The following is a 21,177-nucleotide window of genomic DNA, read 5'->3' as shown; positions in this document are numbered from 1 at the left end:
AAAGATTAAAAGAGCTGAGCCAATACAGTTTAAGCAAAAGAAGATTAAGAGGTGACATGATTGAAGTGTTTAAAATTATGAAAGGAATCAGTACAGTGGATCGAGACTGTTATTTTAAAATGAGTTCATCAAGAACACGGGGAAACAATTGGAAACTTGTTAAGCGTAAATTACGCAGAAACATTAGGAAGTTTTTCTTTACACAAAGAACGATAGACACTTGGAATAAGCTACCAAGTACTGTGGTAGACAGTAAGACTTTAGGGACTTTCAAAACTCGACTTGATGTTTTTTTGGAAGAAGTAAGTTTATAGGACTAGCGAGCTTTGTTGGGCTGAATGGCCTGTTCTCGTCTAGAGTGTTCTAATGTTCTAATAACTATAGTAACCTTGCCATTTACAAATTAAAACTTTATTCACTTAGCCACATTAATAATTTTCAATTTAAATAATCTCATAAATTTATTTAAACACAATTCAGTTCTGTCCATGTCAAGATGAAAGGTGCATTAATAATGGTGGAACATAGAATAGAACTGGTGCTACCCTAGATTAAGAATAGCCAGCTGAGATGGTTTGGGCATGTAGTTAGGACACCATCTGGGCACCTCAATTAAAAAGTTATAACCCAATAAGAGAACATCAAAGGGAAGAACCAGGACATTCCTGGAGCCATTACATCTCCTTACTGAGAATTCCTTAGGAGTGACTAAATGATGTTGCTGGGATTAGGTGGCTGGGATAGTCCAGTTTAGCATATTGCCTCTGTGATCCTCACCACCAAAAATAAAATGAAAATGATGATGATGATGATATTTGAGGCACTTTTATAAATGTGTCACCTCTCCCTTCATGATGAAATGCTTTATGATTAAATCAATATGAACACCAGAGTGACAATACATGAAGAAGACTGGCTCTCAGTTCAAATCCATGTGAATCCCTGAATTCCAAGCCACCTACACTCATTGTGTCCTTTGGTGTAAGATGAGGGGTCAGCTGAGTTAAAAGGTTGAAATCAAGAAAACTGTAGTTTGAGAATGTTACTCAGTATGTGAATCAAAAATATTTTGCTTCATCGTCATGGTAGAATTTTGTAGAGTGCTAGCTGTGTTAACACTGCCTTCTAGAGGTAAAAATACAGTCAATGATCACTGCCTCCCCCCCTACCATCTCCTGGTTGAATTCATTGTAGTGGTAAATTGCACTAGGAAGCACATATCAGCAGGGGGTTAACACGGAGAAGATTTCACTAACAATTAGCAACAAATACACAATTAGTGCACAATTCCAAAACAGGATATGGGGGCTGGGAAAACAGAATAGGCCAGAATCACTTCTATTACTGCAATTTACTAAGAGGTTTTCTATGAACCGTGTTCGATATAAAACATATATTATAACTTTAAAAAATAAATTCTTCTTTTATTTAAATGCATATCGTAGTGGGTCCCATAATACGTACTTCGCTCTCTTTTTTTGTAAAATCCAGGACTACAATTCCCAGAAAACCTCGTGGCGCGCATGCCCTGAGCTTACAGCCTGGCTGCTTTTACACCTATTGTTTTGCTGCCGTTGTGGAAGAATCTCCACAGTGGTTTAGGATCGGCGGGACGCGCAATGGCCGACGAGCAGGAAATCATGTGCAAACTGGAAAATATTAAGGAAATCAGGTGAGGTTCCGTGGTTTGATCATTGTTAGATTTGGGCGGTAAATGCATTTTAAAATGTACATACAATCGCCGCGACAAGTTTTATTTATTTTTTTCCCCCCATGGGGTACAAGAGTACGATATATATATGAAATAGGAGGGTTGCTAAGATGAAAGAGGTACATAAGTGAAGGGAGAGATTAAGGAGTAGCATCCGAATAAGAAGTCATCTTTGCCTGGTCCCATTGTATAGCCAACTTCCTGTGGGCCCATTCTGTCTGGCACTTGAGGCTCTCCGCCTGTCCCTTTAAGGGGGTTCTGAGGGCTCAGTCGATGGCTAGATTCCTTCAGACTTCCACGCGTTATTGTCAGATTTCAAAGCTTCCCTTTGCTTAGCATCCCTCAGGAAATGTTCGGTTTTTGAAATTTGCCAAAACTGGCCATTCCCGTTATATATATCAGTGCTCGTCCACTCTTAATCCAACATTGCAGGGCCCACAATGCTGGAATCTTAGGGCAGGCACATACCCATGTAGTTACTATGAATTATTTATTGTGATTTACGCTAAGATTTATTTGCATAGCAGATGCTTTTATTCAAAGCGACTTTCAACTCTTAAAGGGACAATATAAAATAAAACTGAAATATGCTCCCTTTAATGGAGCTGCACCTCATCTTTAAGACGGATACTAATCAAGCAAAATATTTGAACCTTTGCAATGCTCCAGTGGTCCTTGCATCAATTCAAAATTCAAAGACTTGTCCCTCTCTCAGTATTCAAAACCTGGCGTTTTAATTTGTATTTGTTTTTACGGTGTTCATTTTTAGTGTGTCAGTCATTGGAGCTACTCTGATGATTTTTTTTTTGTGTTTGAAGCATTCATTTGCATGCTGTTTTTCTTTAAGTGCTTTATAAAAAGTATTTAAGCAAGTGTTAATTTGGAAAGACACTACTTAACATGGTGAACTGATATAATATTAAGTATTTTGGATACTTAACTCAGTGAAGCAAAATTATAGTAGAAAAATATTGTAAAGCAGTACAGAATGTAAAAACAATCCTAAATAAATATCAAGCAATACTAACAAAACAGAAAGAGGAACAATAATAGGCAGCAAAATGATTCTTTGTTGTCATTCAGGGCCCAACTAGAACTTATATCAGTCCCTAACTGATCAATAGAATGACTTGGCTACTTAAGCCTCCAGATTTGTTTCTTTTCTTTTGATGCACCCAAACTCACTTAAACTCCACCTCAGCTTTATGTTTGATGCCAACCCCAGAATCTTTTCTTGAGCTGGAAATTCTGAACAGTGAATACATTAAAACTGCCAGGGGCAGCATTGAAACATTGGATCTAGTACTGAAGTTAAAGACCAGACATTCATTGACTAATTTTGGTTGCTTAACTCCATGGATGATTTGTAAAGTTTTATGTTTCCTTACTGGACTTTTGGTGTGGCATGCAGTGGCTTGGGGGATATCAACAGACAGACTCTCAGTTCTCATGGAACCACTCTTAATGTATGACATGGGAGAATTTTAACTTGCTGATATGATATGTCTTGTGTTGGTTTACCTTTGACATGGCTTTTCTCCATTCCCAGCAATTTGTTAGGCATTTTGAGAACTGTTCTATTTGGAATACAAATCAAAAATTAATTTAATTTAATTTTGATAAAGAACCACAAGCAGCTATTTTGGTAGCAGGAGATTGGAAATTAAAGTGGCATTTTTCAAAAAGATGCTGGCCAGTAGAGGTCTGTATGAGACTGATGCATTCAGTACTCACCTACATACAATAACATAATAACATAAAATAACAGGCCAAATATATCATTACACTTAATTCCATGAAACAGAAACATATATTATACAATAAATAATTAATATGTAATCAGTCTTTCAGGTTGTAGAACATTTATGCTCCCTTATTATGTAATGTTAATGTTGATTGGCACTTGGCATTGGGATATTTGAAACTCTAAATGAGAAATGGTTGAATCAAAACTTGACTAATTAACTGCCATTAGTGTTATAATAATTGTTTTTTTGTCACCTGCAATGTTTTCAAGATAATAATAACTGAAAGAAGGGGCAACCAGGATAAGTGTGACCTTAAACTGTTTCCTCATTTCTTAATGTTGGAGGTCTTGCATAAAGTGGAATTTCAAAAAACCTATTTCAGTTTATATTTTGAGTAAGCAGGTGATGCCAAATAGGGATGTGCGTTGTGAATAATTTTGATGTTTGAGTATCTGTCTGGTTTAACAAATGGATTTTCAATTAACCGCAAAGAAAAGTATAGTTAGACTTTTAGGCAAGCATCATACATACTTCTCTTACAAAATTAGTACCATGTAAATATTCATATTTCCTATGTAAGATGATCATAGCAACTCCCACTTTAATAAAATTAACAACAACTGAGACCTTATATTTCAGTTTTTATACTTTTAAAGAACATTGGCATTTTCTCATTTATTAACTTAAACAGTGAATGAACAGTAAATAAAATGTGTGCTCTTTCATAATCCTGCACCGAAATTGTAGCCCTGGTAAGGTAAAGCAAACCATGGGTGTAATACTGTCAACAGGGGTTTTACTTTTAAATTAGTGAGCTTTCTTTCTGAATATCTTTATTTGGACCAATGAAATTAAGCCGGGCACCCATTTTATAGGGCATCTCTAAATTGTTGTTTGGAGCTTCATTTTGTGCAGCTTCAGTATTTCTTGATGTTGCTGTTCTCCCAATTTAGTAATGGCTTTCTGGAAGGGGACTTTATACCCTCTGGCTCGACACAGCTCATTAGTTCTCTAAAGCCCTTGCCTTCCATGAAGCTGAGGGGGCAGCATGTCCTTTGCTGACATTTTTGTGGTCAGTTCTGATATTTTTTTCCTGCTCTGATTAGATCACCCTTTTGAGCTGGTGTAATACATGAAGTTATTGAAGTTTGCTTGTGTTCTTGTGCCGCTTGGTCAAGAGATTTTGCAGAATGCTTCAGTCTCATGATTCAACATTGAGTTTGTTGAACTTTTGTATGCCAGTTTGGTATTGCAGATTTTGACCATGAAAGCAGCTTTGCTTTCTCTGTCAAAATATTGCCGGAATCGACTGTTCTTTTTTGCTGTGAGTTTTTCTCACATGTTGCAATACATAAATAGAATCACCAAATAATATTTTCAGTATTTGTGTACTGGCCAAATGGTTATCCACACCTGTGCACTCTCAAAACCAAACCAAGAAGTCATGAAGTAAGTTGGAATGCTTTCAGAAAGTGCCCTAAACAACTGGACCAGCAGTCATTGGGAGTGTAAGGTGCAAGTAACCTGGGATATCACAGTATTTTGGGTCACCCAGGTTTGTTCCTGCCTTGCACCCTGTGTTGGCTGGGATCGACTCCAGCAGACCCCCATGACCCTGTGTTAGATAGATAGATAGATACTTTATTAATCCCAAGGGGAAATTCACATACTCCAGCAGCAGCATACTGGTATAAAAAAACAATATTAAATTAAAGAGTAATAAAAATGCAGGTAAAAACAGACAATAACTTTGAATAATGTTAACGTTTAACCCCAGGTGGAATTGAAGAGTCGCATAGTTTGGGGGAGGAACGATCTCCTCTGTCTGTCAGTGGAGCAGGACAGTGACAGCAGTCTGTCGCTGAAGCTGCTCCACTGTCTGGAGATGATACTGTTTAGTGGATGCAGTAGATTCTCCATAATTGATACTGTAGGAGCCTGCTGAGCGCCCGTCGCTCCGCCACAGATGCCAAACTGTCCAGCTTCATGCCTACAATAGAGCCTGCCTTCCTCACCAGTTTGTCCAGGAGTGAGGTGTCCTTCTTTTTTATGCTGCCTCCCCAGCACACCACCACATTGAAGAGGGCACTCACCAAAACCGTCTGATAGAACATCTGCAGCATCTTATTGCAGATGTTGAAGGACGCCAGTCTTCTAAGGAAGTATAGCCGGCTCTGTCTTCTCTTGCACAGAGCATCAGTATTGGCAGTCCAGTCCAATTTCTCATCCAGCTGCACTCCCAGGTATTTATAGGTCTGTACCCTCTGCACACAGTCACCTCTGACGATCACGGGGTCCATGAGGGGTTTGGGCCTCCTAAAATCCACCACCAGCTCCTTGGTTTTGCTGGTGTTCAGGTGTGGGTGGTTTGAGTCGCACCATTTAACAAAGTCCTTGATGAGGTTCCTATACTCCTCCTCCTGCCCACTCCTGATGCAGCCTAAGATAGATAGATAGATAGATAGATACTTTATTAATCCCAAGGGGAAATTCACATACTCCAGCAGCAGCATCCTGATAAAGAAAATATTAAATTAAAGAGTGATAACAATGCAGGTGTACAGCCAGACAATAACTTTGAATAATATTAACGTTTACCCCCCCGGGTGGAATTGAAGAGTCGCATAGTGTGGGTTAGGAACGATCTCCTCAGTCTGTCAGTGGAGCAGGAAAGTGACAGCAGTCTGTCGCTGAAGCTGCTCCTCTGTGTGGAGACAATACTGTTCAGTGGATGCAGTGAATTCTCCATGATTGACAGGAGCCTGCTCAGTGCTCATCGCTCTGCCATGGATGTCAAGCTGTCCAGCTCTGTGCCTACAATAGAACCTGCCTTCCTCACCAGTTTGTCCAGCATCTTATTGCAGATGTTGAAGGACGCCAGCCATCTAAGGAAGTATAGTTGGCTCTATCTTTTCTTACACAGAGCATCAGTATTGGCAGTCCAGTCCAATTTATCATCCAACTGCACTCCCAGGTATTTATAGGTCTGCACCCTCTGCACACAGTCACCTCTGATGATCATGGGGTCCATGAGGGGCCTGGTCCTCCTAAAATCCACCACCAGCTCCTTGGTTTTGCTGGTGTTCAGGTGTAGGTGAGTTGAGTCGCACCATTTAACAAAGTCCTTGATGAGGTTCCTATACTCCCCCTCCTGCCCACTCCTGATGCAGCCCACGATAGCAGTGTCGTCAGCGAACTTTTGCACGTGGCAGGACTCCGAGTTGTATTGGAAGTCCGATGTATATAGGCTGAACAGGACCAGATAAAGTACAGTCCCCTGCGGCTGTCCTGTGTTGCTGACCACAATGTCAGACCTGCAGTTCCCGAGATGCACATACTGAGGTCTGTCTTTAAGATTGTCCACGATCCATGCCACTAGATGTGAATCTACTCCCATCTCTGTCAGCTTGTCCCTAAGGAGCAGAGGTTGGATGGTGTTGAAGGCGCTAGAGAAGTCTAGAAACATAATTCTTACAGCACCACTGCCTCTGTCCAAGTGGGAGAGTGATCGGTGTAGCATATAGATGATGGAATCCTCCGCTCCCACCTTCTCCTGGTATGCGAACTGCAGAGGGTCGAGGGCGTGTTGGACCTGTGGCCTCAGGTGGTGAAGCAGCGGCCTCTCCATGGTCTTCATCACATGTGACGTCAGAGCGACAGGCCGAAAGTCGTTCAGCTCACTAGGACGTGATACCTTTGGGACTTAGGACTTAGGATATAGTGGGTTGGACAATGACTGACTGACTGACTGTGATAATACTATTATTTTCATGCTTGGTACATGTAAAATATACTGTTTGAGTCTATATTATATTAAGACTGTTCTTTCCTTTTATTATTTAACAAGTAAAAATTAATATTGTGCCCCTATGGGCAAGCACAGTATGCGTCAATTCATTACATCTAGTATGAAACAGTCATGAGTCGGTTTATCCCACATAATTTCGTTTTATCAATGGAAATGGACTTTAACTTTGCAGTTTGTACAGGAGAACTGGGAATGCTTAATTACATTCCACACATATTTTAATGTGGTTGGAGTTCTTGATATTTAATGTAACAATTTTTGCAAACTTCATCTTTCATGCCAAGCATTCACTTCCCCAAAACACAGTAAAAACCAGGACAAATGTATAGATGCTCATTTTGCACTGGAATCTCAACAGCAATGCATTACCTTAGCTGTAGCCTTTGAACTCTTATGCTAGTTCTGAGTGATCAAAGAAAGAGATCAGTATTCCATCTGAGAATAAATAATTCATAACCTTATAAATAATAATAGTACATTTTATTTATATAGCACCTTTCCTATGCTCAAGCTGCTTAAATGTTATATTGCTTTTAAAATCTTTTCATCAGTATGTGGATGCAGTATTGTGGAAAAAAATGTTATAAGGTTATTTATGTAAATAATGGATATTTCTGTCCCATTTCATTCAGACTGCTTGGCAATTTTACGGTTCTTTTTGTAGTGAATTAGTTTCTAGTTTGTTGTTTAAGGCAATGGGCAGTATCTTCCAAAGCCACAACCATTTAAACTGTTTTCATCAGAGTGGTGTCATCAGTGTGGTAGAAATTTAACATCTTATTAAAGAAAGAAACTTCCTCTGACAGGACAATTCAGTAATCAGGCAGGAGAAAAGCTGTTCATTGTATCTTTTAATTACTCCTCAGTAAAATGCCTTGGAGGGAGCATTCTTCAAAAGCTATCTGTTTCAGAATGGTTATCGAAACAAAGAATAGAGGTTCATTTTATAAACTACTAAATTTACATACAGTGTCAATCAGTGCATACATTTTACTCTGATTGGTTCATTGGCTTACACCCAAATGATTTATTTAAAATAAAAGTCTGTTATATTATATTCTAGTTCTTGTACTTTTTGAGTTGCGCCACCACCCTTGAAATTTCTGTGCATATAACTGTCCATTCTTGTTTATAGGACATCTGCTGACTTCTTAGTCATCTCTTAGTCATCCTTCAGTACATTTTGCATATTACATCAACCTTTCTTTTGGTTCATTATTTATTAGACCATCTCAGTATTTTTCCTAAGCCAATTCTTATATTTTAGTGTACATTTTGTTGTTCACTTGACCTTTATCTGATTTCCTGGTGTGCCTGAACAGGTTTCTGACATGTATTAAGCCTTTATGCTATTTCTTTAAGATAAATGCTATGTTTCCCTAAAATTATTCTTCCATGTTAGCAAGCTTCAGCAGTTTACTGACTGGTTACTGTAGGCATGGTCATTAGTGTATCATTAGGGCACAATAGAAAACATGCCTGATAGGATGCTGGGATAAGGTTCAGGGACCATCACTATGACTGTGCAGTTGCAACATGAGGTTTGTTTCTCAGAAAGTAAGAAATGCAGTTTCATTATCTAGTAGAAAACAGAGAAACACAGCAATGAAATTTCATTGATGGTAGAAAAAGAGGCAGCTTTAATCAGAAATGACTAGAAAGAAAGAGACGGTTTAGTCTAAACATTTGGCCATAAACCTATATTTGTTGTTAATGTAATTATCTGAGATTGTCCTCCTGTGAGTTATTTTATACTGTGCATGTAAAGAGCTTTGTAATGTAATTTAATAATGCAATTTAATCACGAAGAGAACCTATCAGATGTCTTCTCCTTCCAAATTTATTCATGATTAGCAATTTATAAGCAGTGATTTAAAATTGTAATGTACATCTCCCATTTCTTCATAGAAATAAAACTATACAGATGGAGAAGATTAAGTCCCGGCTCAAGGCTGAATTTGAAGCCCTGGAGTCTGAGGAGAAGCATTTGAAGGAGTATAAGCAGGAGATGGACCTGCTTCTTCAGGAGAAGATGGCACATGTCGAGGAGCTGCGCTTGATTCATGCCGACATCAATGTGGTGGGTACAGTCCACAGAGCTTTTGTGATCTGTGTGGTCAGGGTTTGGTGATGCAGCAAACTTATGATCATTAAGTTATGGCTTAAACATGCAGCACACTTAGGTGATTAGGGCAGGTTTTAGAGCTACATAATACTGAGATTATTAGAACTGCAGCAGACCAAGGTCATTAAGTTAAGGTGTACAGTAATGGAGACCTGAGAGCATTAGATAGATAGATAGATAGATAGATAGATAGATAGATAGATAGATAGATAGATACTTTATTAAATTAAATTCAGAATGTAGAATTTCCCTAGAACCTAGTGACTTTAAGCCAGGTTTTGGAATTTTAACATACTGAGGGCACTAAACCAGGGTTTACAGTTGCTACAGACAAATGTCATCAAGTCAAGGTTTGGAGTTGCAAGTTACTGAGGTTATTAGGCCAGGGATTAGAACTACAGCAACTTGTAGTCATTGACCAAAGGTTTAGGGCTGTGGCAGGCAAAGGTCATTAAGCTTGACTTTAGAGTTGCAGCTTATTGAGATTACAGTGTTTCCCCGAAAATAAGACTGGGTACTCCAAAAGATGCACTAGGGCTTATTTTCAGGGGATATCTTATATTTATTCATGTACAACAATGTACATTTATCCAAATAGTTATGTCATCTTCTTCTGGAATATCGTCATAACTCTCCACATTCAAACCCTGAATTCTAGTATTTGCTACTCCAGCCTCTTTTAGGATCCTCCAGGATTGATGTGCGTACTTTGATGTTTGATGAATGGTTCGATGTGGTGAAGCAAAATGCCAACATACAAATGTATTCATGTTGCTTTTATATTCAAGCATCACATATTCCCCAAAGTAACGACACGATACATTTTAAAAGTCTCACATACCATCTTCTGTGCAATCTATTTTTTTTTTTTTTTTTTGCTCCTTTATAATACCATCAGAATGTACAGTGGCGTATTTGAGCCACAAAGAAAAAAAAAATAAGGACATAATGAATATGTCTATTTTGTGATTAATTTGGAAATTTTGGCTTTAAACTCGAAACGTCCACTTTAACCTCGTAGTTTACTAATACCATCAGAATGTATGGCGGCGTATGTGAGCCACAAAGAAAAAAAAAATAAGGACATGATGAATATGTCTATTTTGTGATTAAATTGGAAATTTTGGCTTTAACCTCGAAACGTCCACTTTAACCTCGTAATTTACTTTTATCATTAAAGCAGACCGTCGTAAACGTCATCTTAAAACCACTTCTGGGGCTTCCTCCTGACCTGACAACAGCGATCGCCACACAGTACACATTAAATTTATGATATTCCAGCTCTCTGCCCATTTAGAATTCTTAGATTTACTGTATACTTCATATCACTTTCATGATGAAATGCATTAAATTATGTATATTACATTTTACAGATAAATGTTTAACTTTGTTTAAATAATGAATGCTGTTAATAGTTACACATATGGGGTGGCACGATGGCAGAGTGGTAGTGCTGCTGTCTCGCAGGGAGTCACGTCCCTTGCGATCCCTGCCTGGAGTTTGCATGTTTTCCTGGTGGGTTTCCACAGTGTGCTCAGTTTTCCATCCAAAGACATGAAGGTTTGGGGATTTGGTGAAGCTACAATGACGTTAGTGTATGTGTGTGCTTGTGTTCACCTTGCGATGAGCTGATGTACTATCCAGAGATTTTGTTTCTGTCTTGTGCCGATGCTGCTAGAATGGGCGCATCCCCGAATTGATGGATGTAATTAGGGCTGCACGATTAATCTTTTTTTTCTCATGATAGCGATATTTATGACCCACGATCAGTTAATAAATATCGTCGCGATTTTACAGTATAAAGACCAAACTGTTTTTTATGGGCTGAGTTTACGGATTGGACTGCGTCACTATGACGTTACTGCGTCTAGATTGCAAGCGCTTTCTGAAGCAGTAGAAGTCAATAGCAGCAATAACAGTCAGTCAGAATAAACATATGATGGCGGAGCAACATGAGGAAGGTGCAGAGGTGCGATCGTTAGTTCCTAAAAAGGGGTCATACTCAGTTGTCTGGAACTATTTCGATTTCGAGGAATGTGATGTTGATCAGGTACGAGTCTTGTGCAAACTTTGCTCCTGTTCCGTCCAAACGTCCCAAGGTAACACAACAAACCTCATCAACCACCTTAAAAGCCACCACAAAGTACACTATCAAGAATTTCAACGACTGAAGGCACAAACAGCAACAACAAAAAATTACCAGCCATCCACAACACAGACAACAATATCAGGGACATTGTTCAATGCAATACCATATCTGCCTAGCTCGCAAAGACACCGGGAAATAACAGAGGCGATCACGTACCATATAGCCAAGGATATGTGTCAAAGAACCACCGTGAGCAGTGAGGGGTTTAACAAAATGATCGCAACACTTGATAAAAGATATAGCATTCCCTCACGCAACCATTTTTCCAATGTTGCGCTGCCCTCGCTGTATGCGAAATGCCGAAAAGAAATAGAAAGAGAAATTCTCAGGCTCAGCCTTGAATATTTTGCTGCCACGACCGACTTATGGTCAAGCAGAACTGTGGAACCGTATTTGAGCTTGACAGTTCATTTTATTGACAGCGAGTTTGAGATGAAAAGCAAGCTTTTGCAAACTTCGTTTTTCCCACAAGACCATACAGCGGAGTTTATTGCAGTGGGCCTCAAAGAAGCGATGTCCGCTTGGGGCTTGGTGGAAGAAAGACTTGTGTGCATCACAATGGACAACGCAGCTAATATGATTAGGACAGCATCTGTGAATAACTGGCCGAGGCTACACTGCTTTGGTCACAGACTTCATTTACCAAAGGAATAATCGTCATTATTAATCGTGATAAAAATTTTGAGCAAAATAATCGTGATAATCATTTTTTCTGTTATCGTGCAGCCCTAGATGTAATCATTAAACATCCTTTCCAGAGATATTGTGGCAAGGCGTCCTCTGAATGGATGTTTCGGGCACATGCGTCGCATCGTGTGAAGTATAAACCTGGCTTTAGGCGCCTTACTTTTCAGCTGACAATCTTCACTAGGGCTTTTTTTGGGGGTAGGGCTTATATTACAGAGGAACCTGAAAATCATGCTAGGGCTTATTTTCGGAGTAGGTCTTATTTTCAGGGAAACACGGTATTAGGCTAGGGTTTGGCACTGCAACAGACTGAAGCCATTGGCCAAAGTTTATACCTACAGCAGATTTTAAGTCATAGGGTCAGTTTTTAGAGTTGTGGCCAACCTGAGACCATTAGGCCCAGGTCCGGAGTTATAATTGCAGCGGTTGTATTGAATGCAGCTTTTGACTAGTTTGGTATTTGCCTGCATATTGACCCTAGAAAATTATTCAAAAAGGTAGATGTTAACACTGTGTTCTTCACCTTGTGTTCTTCACATTTCTTGATGCAGTGACACTGTGTCAGGAAAGCCCCCTTTCTTTAATGGTGTTTTACGTTTGAAGCATTAGAGATATTTTAAAGCCTCACTGTAATCTGTCATAATGATGAATTTTTGTAGTGGTGACTAGACAGTGGGTTATGTATGGATAGACTAGTTAGCAAGGGTTCAGAGGATTGAAAGCCATGATGCTGCAATGCTAAAAGACAATACTTTAATTCATGACAGAGGCCGGCACTTACCTTGAGGTTGTGATTATTAAATACAGTATGTCTCTTAGAGGGATGGCTGCTTGTAGAAATGAAATTTTTTATTTTTTTTTAAATTACTGCCACCCATAGATGGAAAACACAATCAAGCAGTCAGAGAATGACCTCAACAAGCTGCTGGAGTCGACGAGACGCCTTCATGAGGAGTACAAGCCGCTCAAAGAACATGTGGACGCTCTGCGAATGACATTGGGCCTGCAGAGGCTACCAGACCTATGCGAGGAGGAGGAAAAGCTTTCTCTTGAGTAAGTGCCTTTATACAGGTGGAAGCGATTAATCTTCATTTGGTCCCACAAGCAAAGACATTCTTCATCTTGGGCAGATTGATTTTGTGCCCGTTGCGTGGAGCATAGGATTGGAGGAAAGCAGGCTTTTCTGTCATTCTTAAGATAGGATGTAATTCAGAACCATTAGCCTTTCATTTTGTCGCCAGAATTAAAAGGATTGAACAATATGTGGACATTGTTCAGAGCAGAGTTAAAGTTTTGCAGGGGGACTAAAAAAATGTGAAAGGAAATCTAAGTAATGGCTAGAAAATATTTTTAAATTATTTTTAAAATTATTTAAATTATTTGTTTTTTAAAGCACACCAGTTTTGTTTTTTTTTCTGTTTTAAATTTGTTTTTTAAATTTTTGATAAATGAGCATTATAGCCTGGTGTCTTCCTTCTCAATTTCATATTGATCTTCCATTTCTTTTCAATTGGAGATGAGTTTTTTCTAATTGATATTGCCATGTCACAGCCATCTGTCAGCAGCCCAGTCTGAATAACTCCACTATACTATACACTATAAAGAAACTTCTTTTTGTTGCAGTGTCACCTTTCTATTTCTAATTACTTATCCTAATGGGCTGCTTGCTCTCACTTTCTCTGCCACTCATTATTTATTTCAAATAGTGTAATTTCACAAAGCAGGGTGCCACATCATAATTAAGAATACAAAAATTAAAAATCTGAGCTGTACAAGATAATTGAAATAATGAAACATGTTAATCCCTGTCTGTCTTCATAATATCCAGGAATATCTAGTGGCTCCTTCCAAAGTTGTTGCTCCACAGTTACTTTAAGGGTGAATGAAGCTACAAAATCTCTTCACAGGTTTAATAAAGATGTAGTTTTTTCCACTACCCACTAGGTGGCACTGATTTCTTAATGGAATACATTTGAAGAGACGTTAATTAGAATATTAGACTGAGAGTAAGTACATTGACATGACATTTGAATGACTAGAATAAATGCAAGGAACTCTTCAGTTCAGAGTAGAAGCAAAAATCCTTTTGGTAACAAAAATATAAACATGGGAAACTGTGTTGCACCCCATTAAAGAAACAACTGATTATAATAATAATAATAATTCATTACATTTATATAAGTGATGTCCCCTTGACAGTGTCATAGAAAATGTAAAAGTCTGGCAAGGTGTGGCATACATAGCAAGGGTATGAAGATTGTATTTGTCTGCACACCTTCTGTTATCTGCAAGTGAAGATCACAAGCAGTTGGTAGCTTTTGTGACAGGCAGGTGTTAGCCCACAGAACAAATGTACTGATTGATGGAATGCAATGACTTGAACTCATTTTAATTGCCTAATTAATATAGAAATATCATGGGGTGACACATTTGCTATTTAAACTAAACTCATATTTAATTATTTTAAAGTGATATAGATGTATGAAACCGTTTCACTCTGTCATGCTTTCCTCCTGTCATTGATGTAGCTATTTTGAGAAGCAGAAAGCTGAATGGCAGACAGAACCACAGGAGCCTCCCATCCCAGAGTCCTTAGCAGCAGCTGCTGCAGCTGCTCAACAGCTACAAGTTGCCCGAAAGCAGGACACACGGCAGACGGCCACATTCCGACAACAGCCACCTCCCATGAAGGTGAGTATTATATGTCTGGTCACATTATCAATCCATCCATTTTCCAACCCGCTGAATCCGAGCACAGGGTCACGGGGGTCTGCTGGAGCCAATCCCAGCCAACACAGGGCGCAAGGCAGGAAACAATCCAGGGCAGGGTGCCAACCCACCGCAGGACGCACACACCTCTACACCCACCCTCCAAGCACACACTAGGGCCAATTTAGAATCGCCAGTCCACCTAACCTGCATGTGTTTGGACTGTGGGAGGAAACTGGATCACCCGGAGGAAATCCATGCAGACTCCGTACTGCGAGGCAGCAGTGCTACCACTGCGCTACCGTGCTGCCCCCTGGTCACATTATACACCTGAAATAGAAGTAGAGTATTGTCAAGCTAAAGGGTGAATGGGCTACAGCAGGTCAATGTCATTAAAAAAATTATTTGACCATATGGATGACACACTGAGGCAGGAAGAAAACACTTTGTTTACACCCTTCGATAGAGTAGGGCTGAATTTAGATGTGGAAGTGACCCCAGATATGGATAGCTGAAGAATGAATATAAAGCTAGGGACCTTTCTGAAGTGCCTTTCAGTTTGAGCTTAGTTTCAGATCTGTTCTAGAGTCAGTCACCCAAGTAGATGCAGACGGCCAGGTGTGTATGACTATTTTGTATCCTTTACTGTGTCTGTTTTCCTCTTGCTAGGCTTGCCTGTCATGTCACCAGCAGATCCACAGGAATGCCCCAATCTGCCCACTGTGCAAAGCCAAAAGCCGCTCACGCAATCCCAAGAAGCCAAAGCGTAAGCAAGATGAGTGAAAGGGGTCCTCAGAAATATCCCAAGATGACTGGGACTGAACCACAGGCAATACTGATCATTGGGAACTGACAGAACTGGCAGTTGCTTTGTTTACTATTTAAGTGTGATGTAAGCACGACTGTGTTTTTCCTTTTTAAGAAGAAAGTGTTTATGGTGCCGTTGAGTATTAATTGTTTTTAATTGATGTCATGTTAATGGATGGATTTCAGACCCCTGTGTTGACACGTGCATTTTTTTTTTTTTACCACGGGAGTGGAGCAAAGGATGCCAGCTTACAGCACACGACTGACAAGTGAAGATAATGATAATGGAATTATTTGGGAAGCATTTTTTATATTCATTTTAAATGAGAAACTTGCAGATGAGTGTCACAGTAAACGAGTGCCAAAAGCTGGCATAATCTGAAGAAAAATGAGATTTTATTTGCTAAATTGGATGGGAAAAGGAATTCACATGACTCCTTAAGTGCCCTGTCGAGCCGTATTTAATCTTCTTAATCTGACCGGACAGTCTTTAGCATGTGCTGGTTGAGAAGGTTTATCTCTGCTCATTGCAGCCCTCATTTTCAATTCTGCTTTCCACCAGCAAGTGGTGCTAGATCTTCTTCAGATGAAAAGAAATGCAAGAAAATCCAAGGTGCTACACTACAATCGGCTCCCTCTAGGCTACCAGACAAGTTTAGGTCCTAGAGATGTTTCCAAGAGACTGACTGTTGGGCACATTGTTCTAAAACAGCTGAATCATGGTGGGAGGAAAGAAAAGTATTACTTGAAAACAGTCAAAACCACACTGCATGTACTAAAGGTGGCACATTAATGTGCAACTTTCCTTGTACAAACATTGTGGTCTGGTATGTTTTACTAGGCAGCTAGATTGTGTGCCTAAATAAGCTGCATCTTACCTCCCTTATGAACCATCTTTATTTTTTTAGGGTTCCCAAATTTGAAATCCAAAAATAATTATTTCTTTTATCCGATTTCTTTGTAATTAGTTAAGCAGTGTTTAGAAGTGGTTCTAAAGCAGAGTAACTTAATAAACCCGGTTCGTGCCAATGCTATAATGTCTTTGAGTTGAGGGCAGTTTGATTGAAAAAATATAGCGCCCTAATAAATGCGGTTAAGAGCTCGGGTTCAAGAATCCTTGAGGATTTATTCTCCAACTACTTAATCTAACCTACTACCAGTCCCAGAGGTATCTGAACATAAAAAGAAAGTATGTTACACTGATAGAGTAAATGTGTTGTACAAAAAATTGCATGCACATCACCTAATGAAATTTGAGAAACAGTGTGGATGTGAGTGGGTCTAATGATGGATTAATGCCCTGTTCATAGATGGCTCCTGCCCTTATCCTGATGCTGGCAGGATAGACTTTGACTTCCTCAACCATAAGTTTGAGTAACTGGGTTTGAGAATTTTATGGTAAGTAAGCTAACGTATTCTTTCTATGTTCACACATTATACTCTTATGATCATTGTACGGAGAGCTCTGGAAGTGGACACCAAGTGCAGGGTGCTCAGAAGCCTTGTATTATAGTACCTTCCAACACATGAATGTTCAGCGTTGCTTGCTTGCCTGGTTTTCAAAATGATTTCTACTTGAGTCATTCTTTTCATTTAAACCCAGAAGATGTGAACAAAAATTCTTTCTGCTTTTAGGAAGACCCAATAAATTATGGTACTCAGCGAACACTTAATATATTGCCTTTCTCAACTAATGCAGTTTTCTTCTGCTGCATTCGAAATTTATAAATTGTTATTTGTAGCTTCGTATTAGTTTATTTTATCCAATATGTCATGCTAGTGGCCAGCATATTAATACTGTACTAACAGCCTGTATCTTACCCTATATTTTGTATACTGCATATCGCGGTAAGGGGTTGCCTTGGCAACAAGACCAGTATGACAGACCAGATTTCCTTTCCCTAACAATACGTTCTTGCATCTCTTGTTAAATGTCTAGACCAGATGTAAGATATAGTACTGTCCTCAGGCTGCCTTCCTGTCATCCAGTCCAATGAAATCCCAACTCCATCAACTGGCTCTTCTCCACCCAAATGAATATTGCCTCTCATCAGAGGTTCTCCCAGCCCCCCAAGACTGTCATGCTTTACCTGAGTAAGCCTAGCAGTATTGTTTTATTAAAAAAAATTGAGTGCTTCAACACAAAATTATATGTTTTGAGCACTCCTTGTAGCTTATTAATAAAATGAGGATAGTAATAAACATTTATTACTTAAGAGTTTCATCTAAAGTCTTGGTTTTTGCTTTACCCCAATGAGCCCAGTTTGTGACAACCCCGTCTCTCTTCCCTCCTGAACTGCAGTTAAAATGGTAAATGCTGTAAATGATATACAGTAGCTAATACACAGAGTAATGTATAAAGCTTGCATAACATTCTCATCCCAGCCTAGAACAGTTCAGCATGGTAGGGGGCTGCGGACTTCCTTGGCAGCACTGGACAAGATTGTGGGTAATAAACCTCTCAACTAGAGCCGGCTCTGTTATAGTATTAAGAGACAGACAGCCAATCTGTGCATCTTAAAGGGAAGTTGAGATGTTCTAGTGGCCCCCACAAATGAACAACCATTTACACGAAACCATGATCAACTCCTAAAGAGTCCAGGTGAATACATTTTTCCATGATCTATTTAAAATGGATTAACTATTATTTAACCACAGCATATAACAAAGTCAGATGGCAGCTAGTAATTATGACTTCTCATTGAGCTCACTAGAGTGCTGTGGTACGTTGTAAAGGTCATCCACAGGTTGACCAAGGTGTCATGCAGAAGGTGTGTGGCATTGTTCATGTTAGCCAATATCTCGGCTAGCCTCCTTCTCTCTGGTACTGCTTCAAGTTCAAGCTAGTGCCCAGAACTGAGACAGCCTTCCTGGTTAACTTATTTGGTCTGTGTGCATCTTCTGTCCTCATGCTACAACACTGTTTTACCCACAGACTGACTGACCATATTCAGAAATGTTTTGGCAACCTTACAGAACATGAGCGTCCTTAGCAAATACAGTCCTTTCTGAGTGAGGTATCTGAAAATATCAACATCCATATTACTAACCGAGAATGGTAAACTGGATATGGACGCAGGTACATGCCCATGGACGCAGAAGACACAAAAACGAGGAATCAGCCCCCCGCCCCAGAGTGAAATGGGAGAGACTACGAACGACACAGCCACACAAATAAGAGGAGTCAGCGCCCCGCCCCAGAGTGAAACGGGACAGACTACGGAGTCCACAAAGGTTCACAAATCAAACCTGAGATAGTACGGAAAGCGGTAACGACACAGCCACACACAAAAGAGGATACAGCCCCCCACCCCAGAGTAAAACGGGACAGACTACAGAGTCCACAAAAGTCCACAACACACAGCATAATCAAACCCGAGATGGTACGGAAAGCACAGGCGCCTACAACGCACTATACACCGCCAACAACGAAGGAGCTCAACTAACAGAAATAAGAAATAAAGCAACAAGCCCAGAGAATACGAAACCCTAAACGTCCACACCACACAGCAGAGGCAAACCTGACATAGTATGGAAGGTGCAGGTGCCTACATCGCGCGTCGGAAGGCGCGGGAAAGTACGAAAGGCAAAGGCGCCTACACAGCATAGTGAAACCTGACATAGTACGGAAGACGCAGGCGTCACCGCCATATTGTGAGTGGCACTTCGGAGTGAAGGCTCAGGCGTCACTGCCATATTGTGAGTGGCACTACTGTGGAGTGAAGTTAGGAATAATGTGCTGCTTGGGATTGTACAAACCGCTGAACGCTTTACACCAAATTCAAACACAATACAACTCAACGATACAAACACGAGCCCACCTGGATAAGATCAATGAACGCAGGCGCCTACAACGCGCGTCTGAAACTGCGGAAGCAAAGCAGGCACGGGTTCAAAACGAACGAGCTCAACTGACTGATATACAAACACGAGCCCGCCTGGATAAACTCAGTGAACGCAGGCACCTACAACGCGTGTCTGAAATGCCGCGGGCAAAGCGGGCACGGCTCCAAAACGAACGAGCTCGACTAATGTATTTCAGGATACCCAACGCCGGGGGGTAGGCGAGCGAAGCCATATGCTTTATGAGTCACTCTCAAGTATAGAGTATATCAGTGACCAAATTCAGATAAGGCAACAAGGGTAACATAACTTGATAGTCTACATCTTCATGATTGTGGAAGTCATAAAGACAGTTTAAAAAAAAACAATTTTTTAGTTCAAAAAGCTCAAATTTACATGTGGCCACTGCTTTGGACTCCAAAAATATGGACATAGACAATGAGCTCTCTCATCCACTCATATCCATTCATATCCACTCCTGCAATCTTTCCCAAACTGAGTTTTTGGATCTGAGCTCAGCTAATTATCTATCTATCTATCTATCTATCTATCTATCTATCTATCTATCTATCTATCTATCTATCTATCTATTAAATAAAACAGTTAAGCATTTTAATACATTCTTGTTTTCTTTGGAGCTTACTGCATGTTGGTTGGACATGCAAATAAAAATCTCACTATGCTATTTACCTGTAAAAATACTAATTGTATCTACTCTGTATCTGTCTCTCATTTTCTTCTTTCATATCTATTCCTATTTTTATATGGGGTCATTGCTATTTATCTGTCTAAATTGCCCAAAGAAAATCATTGTCATGTCCTTTACAGTATGTTCTATTTAACAGACTATCTTTTTACATGGCTGCACTAATTTCTTCCCACACAGCTACAATTGCAGCTGTTTGGTCAACTGGAACACCCCAAGCAGATTTGCAGATCTATTAGCTGACTTGACTCTGAGGTTTCCTTCTTTGGCTTGATGATATTATGAAAACAAGCTACAGTGTTACATTTCATGCAATTTTGTAAAGAAAAGTGTAAGAGATCATAAGAAATTGGAACGCAAAATATTTTTAAAAATCATCATAGAAGATATTTTGTTTTTGCATTATTTCACCACTGAGCTCAACTTACTAGTAATGGTAATGCAAAAGTCAATCCTAGAAGGTTCTTTCAAACTTTAGCACCAAAATAACAGTTGATGAGGAGAAACAGTCTGCGGTAAAATATTTAATGCTGTAAATTATGGTCCTGGCGGGCTGCAGTATCCACAGGTTTCATTCCCACCAGTTTCCTAGCACATGATGCCACTTACTATTTATCTATATGACCTGTTAGTGTTTTCGTTCTTCCAAGACAAATCTTTCTGAGAACATTATCCCCATCATGTTTTGTGGTCTGGAATAGATTGTTCCTCTTGGTCCTTCCCTTTTCTCTCATATTTTGATATAGACACTTCATGTTTCTTATCTACAAGTTTAAATGGAAGAAGGTTAGCTGGAGAGCAGGGGCCTCATGTATAACGCCATGCGTAGAACTCACACTATAACATGGCGTAAGCACAAAAGCGGGATTGTGCGTACGCACAGA

At 39.7% G+C, this 21,177-nt stretch overlaps 1 protein-coding gene across 1 annotated transcript; it reads left to right on the top strand.

Annotated features, from left to right (window-relative positions):
* Positions 1 to 1,524: 1,524 nt before the first annotated feature.
* On the top strand, positions 1,525 to 17,962 carry zc4h2 (zinc finger, C4H2 domain containing). The gene is made up of 5 exons (XM_028815478.2): positions 1,525 to 1,672; positions 9,176 to 9,347; positions 13,109 to 13,281; positions 14,757 to 14,919; positions 15,607 to 17,962. Exons 1-5 carry the CDS (start codon positions 1,620 to 1,622, stop codon positions 15,718 to 15,720), a joined length of 675 nt encoding a protein of 224 aa, XP_028671311.1. The 5' UTR covers positions 1,525 to 1,619; the 3' UTR covers positions 15,721 to 17,962.
* The last annotated feature ends 3,215 nt before the right edge of the window (positions 17,963 to 21,177 follow it).

This window comes from Erpetoichthys calabaricus, chromosome 12, assembly GCF_900747795.2.
Source record: "Erpetoichthys calabaricus chromosome 12, fErpCal1.3, whole genome shotgun sequence".
NCBI classification, from domain to species: domain Eukaryota; kingdom Metazoa; phylum Chordata; class Cladistia; order Polypteriformes; family Polypteridae; genus Erpetoichthys; species Erpetoichthys calabaricus.
This window is presented reverse-complemented; position numbering and strand designations above follow the sequence as displayed.

Bases quoted from the DNA above. Each gene is read 5' to 3' on its own strand.
- zc4h2 (XM_028815478.2), top strand. From the start codon at position 1,620: ATGGCCGACGAGCAGGAAATCATGTGCAAACTGGAAAATATTAAGGAA. The intron at 9,348-13,108 runs GTGGGTACAGTC...TGCCACCCATAG, and splicing joins TTCATGCCGACATCAATGTG to ATGGAAAACACAATCAAGCA. The intron at 13,282-14,756 runs GTAAGTGCCTTT...TCATTGATGTAG, and splicing joins GAGGAAAAGCTTTCTCTTGA to CTATTTTGAGAAGCAGAAAG.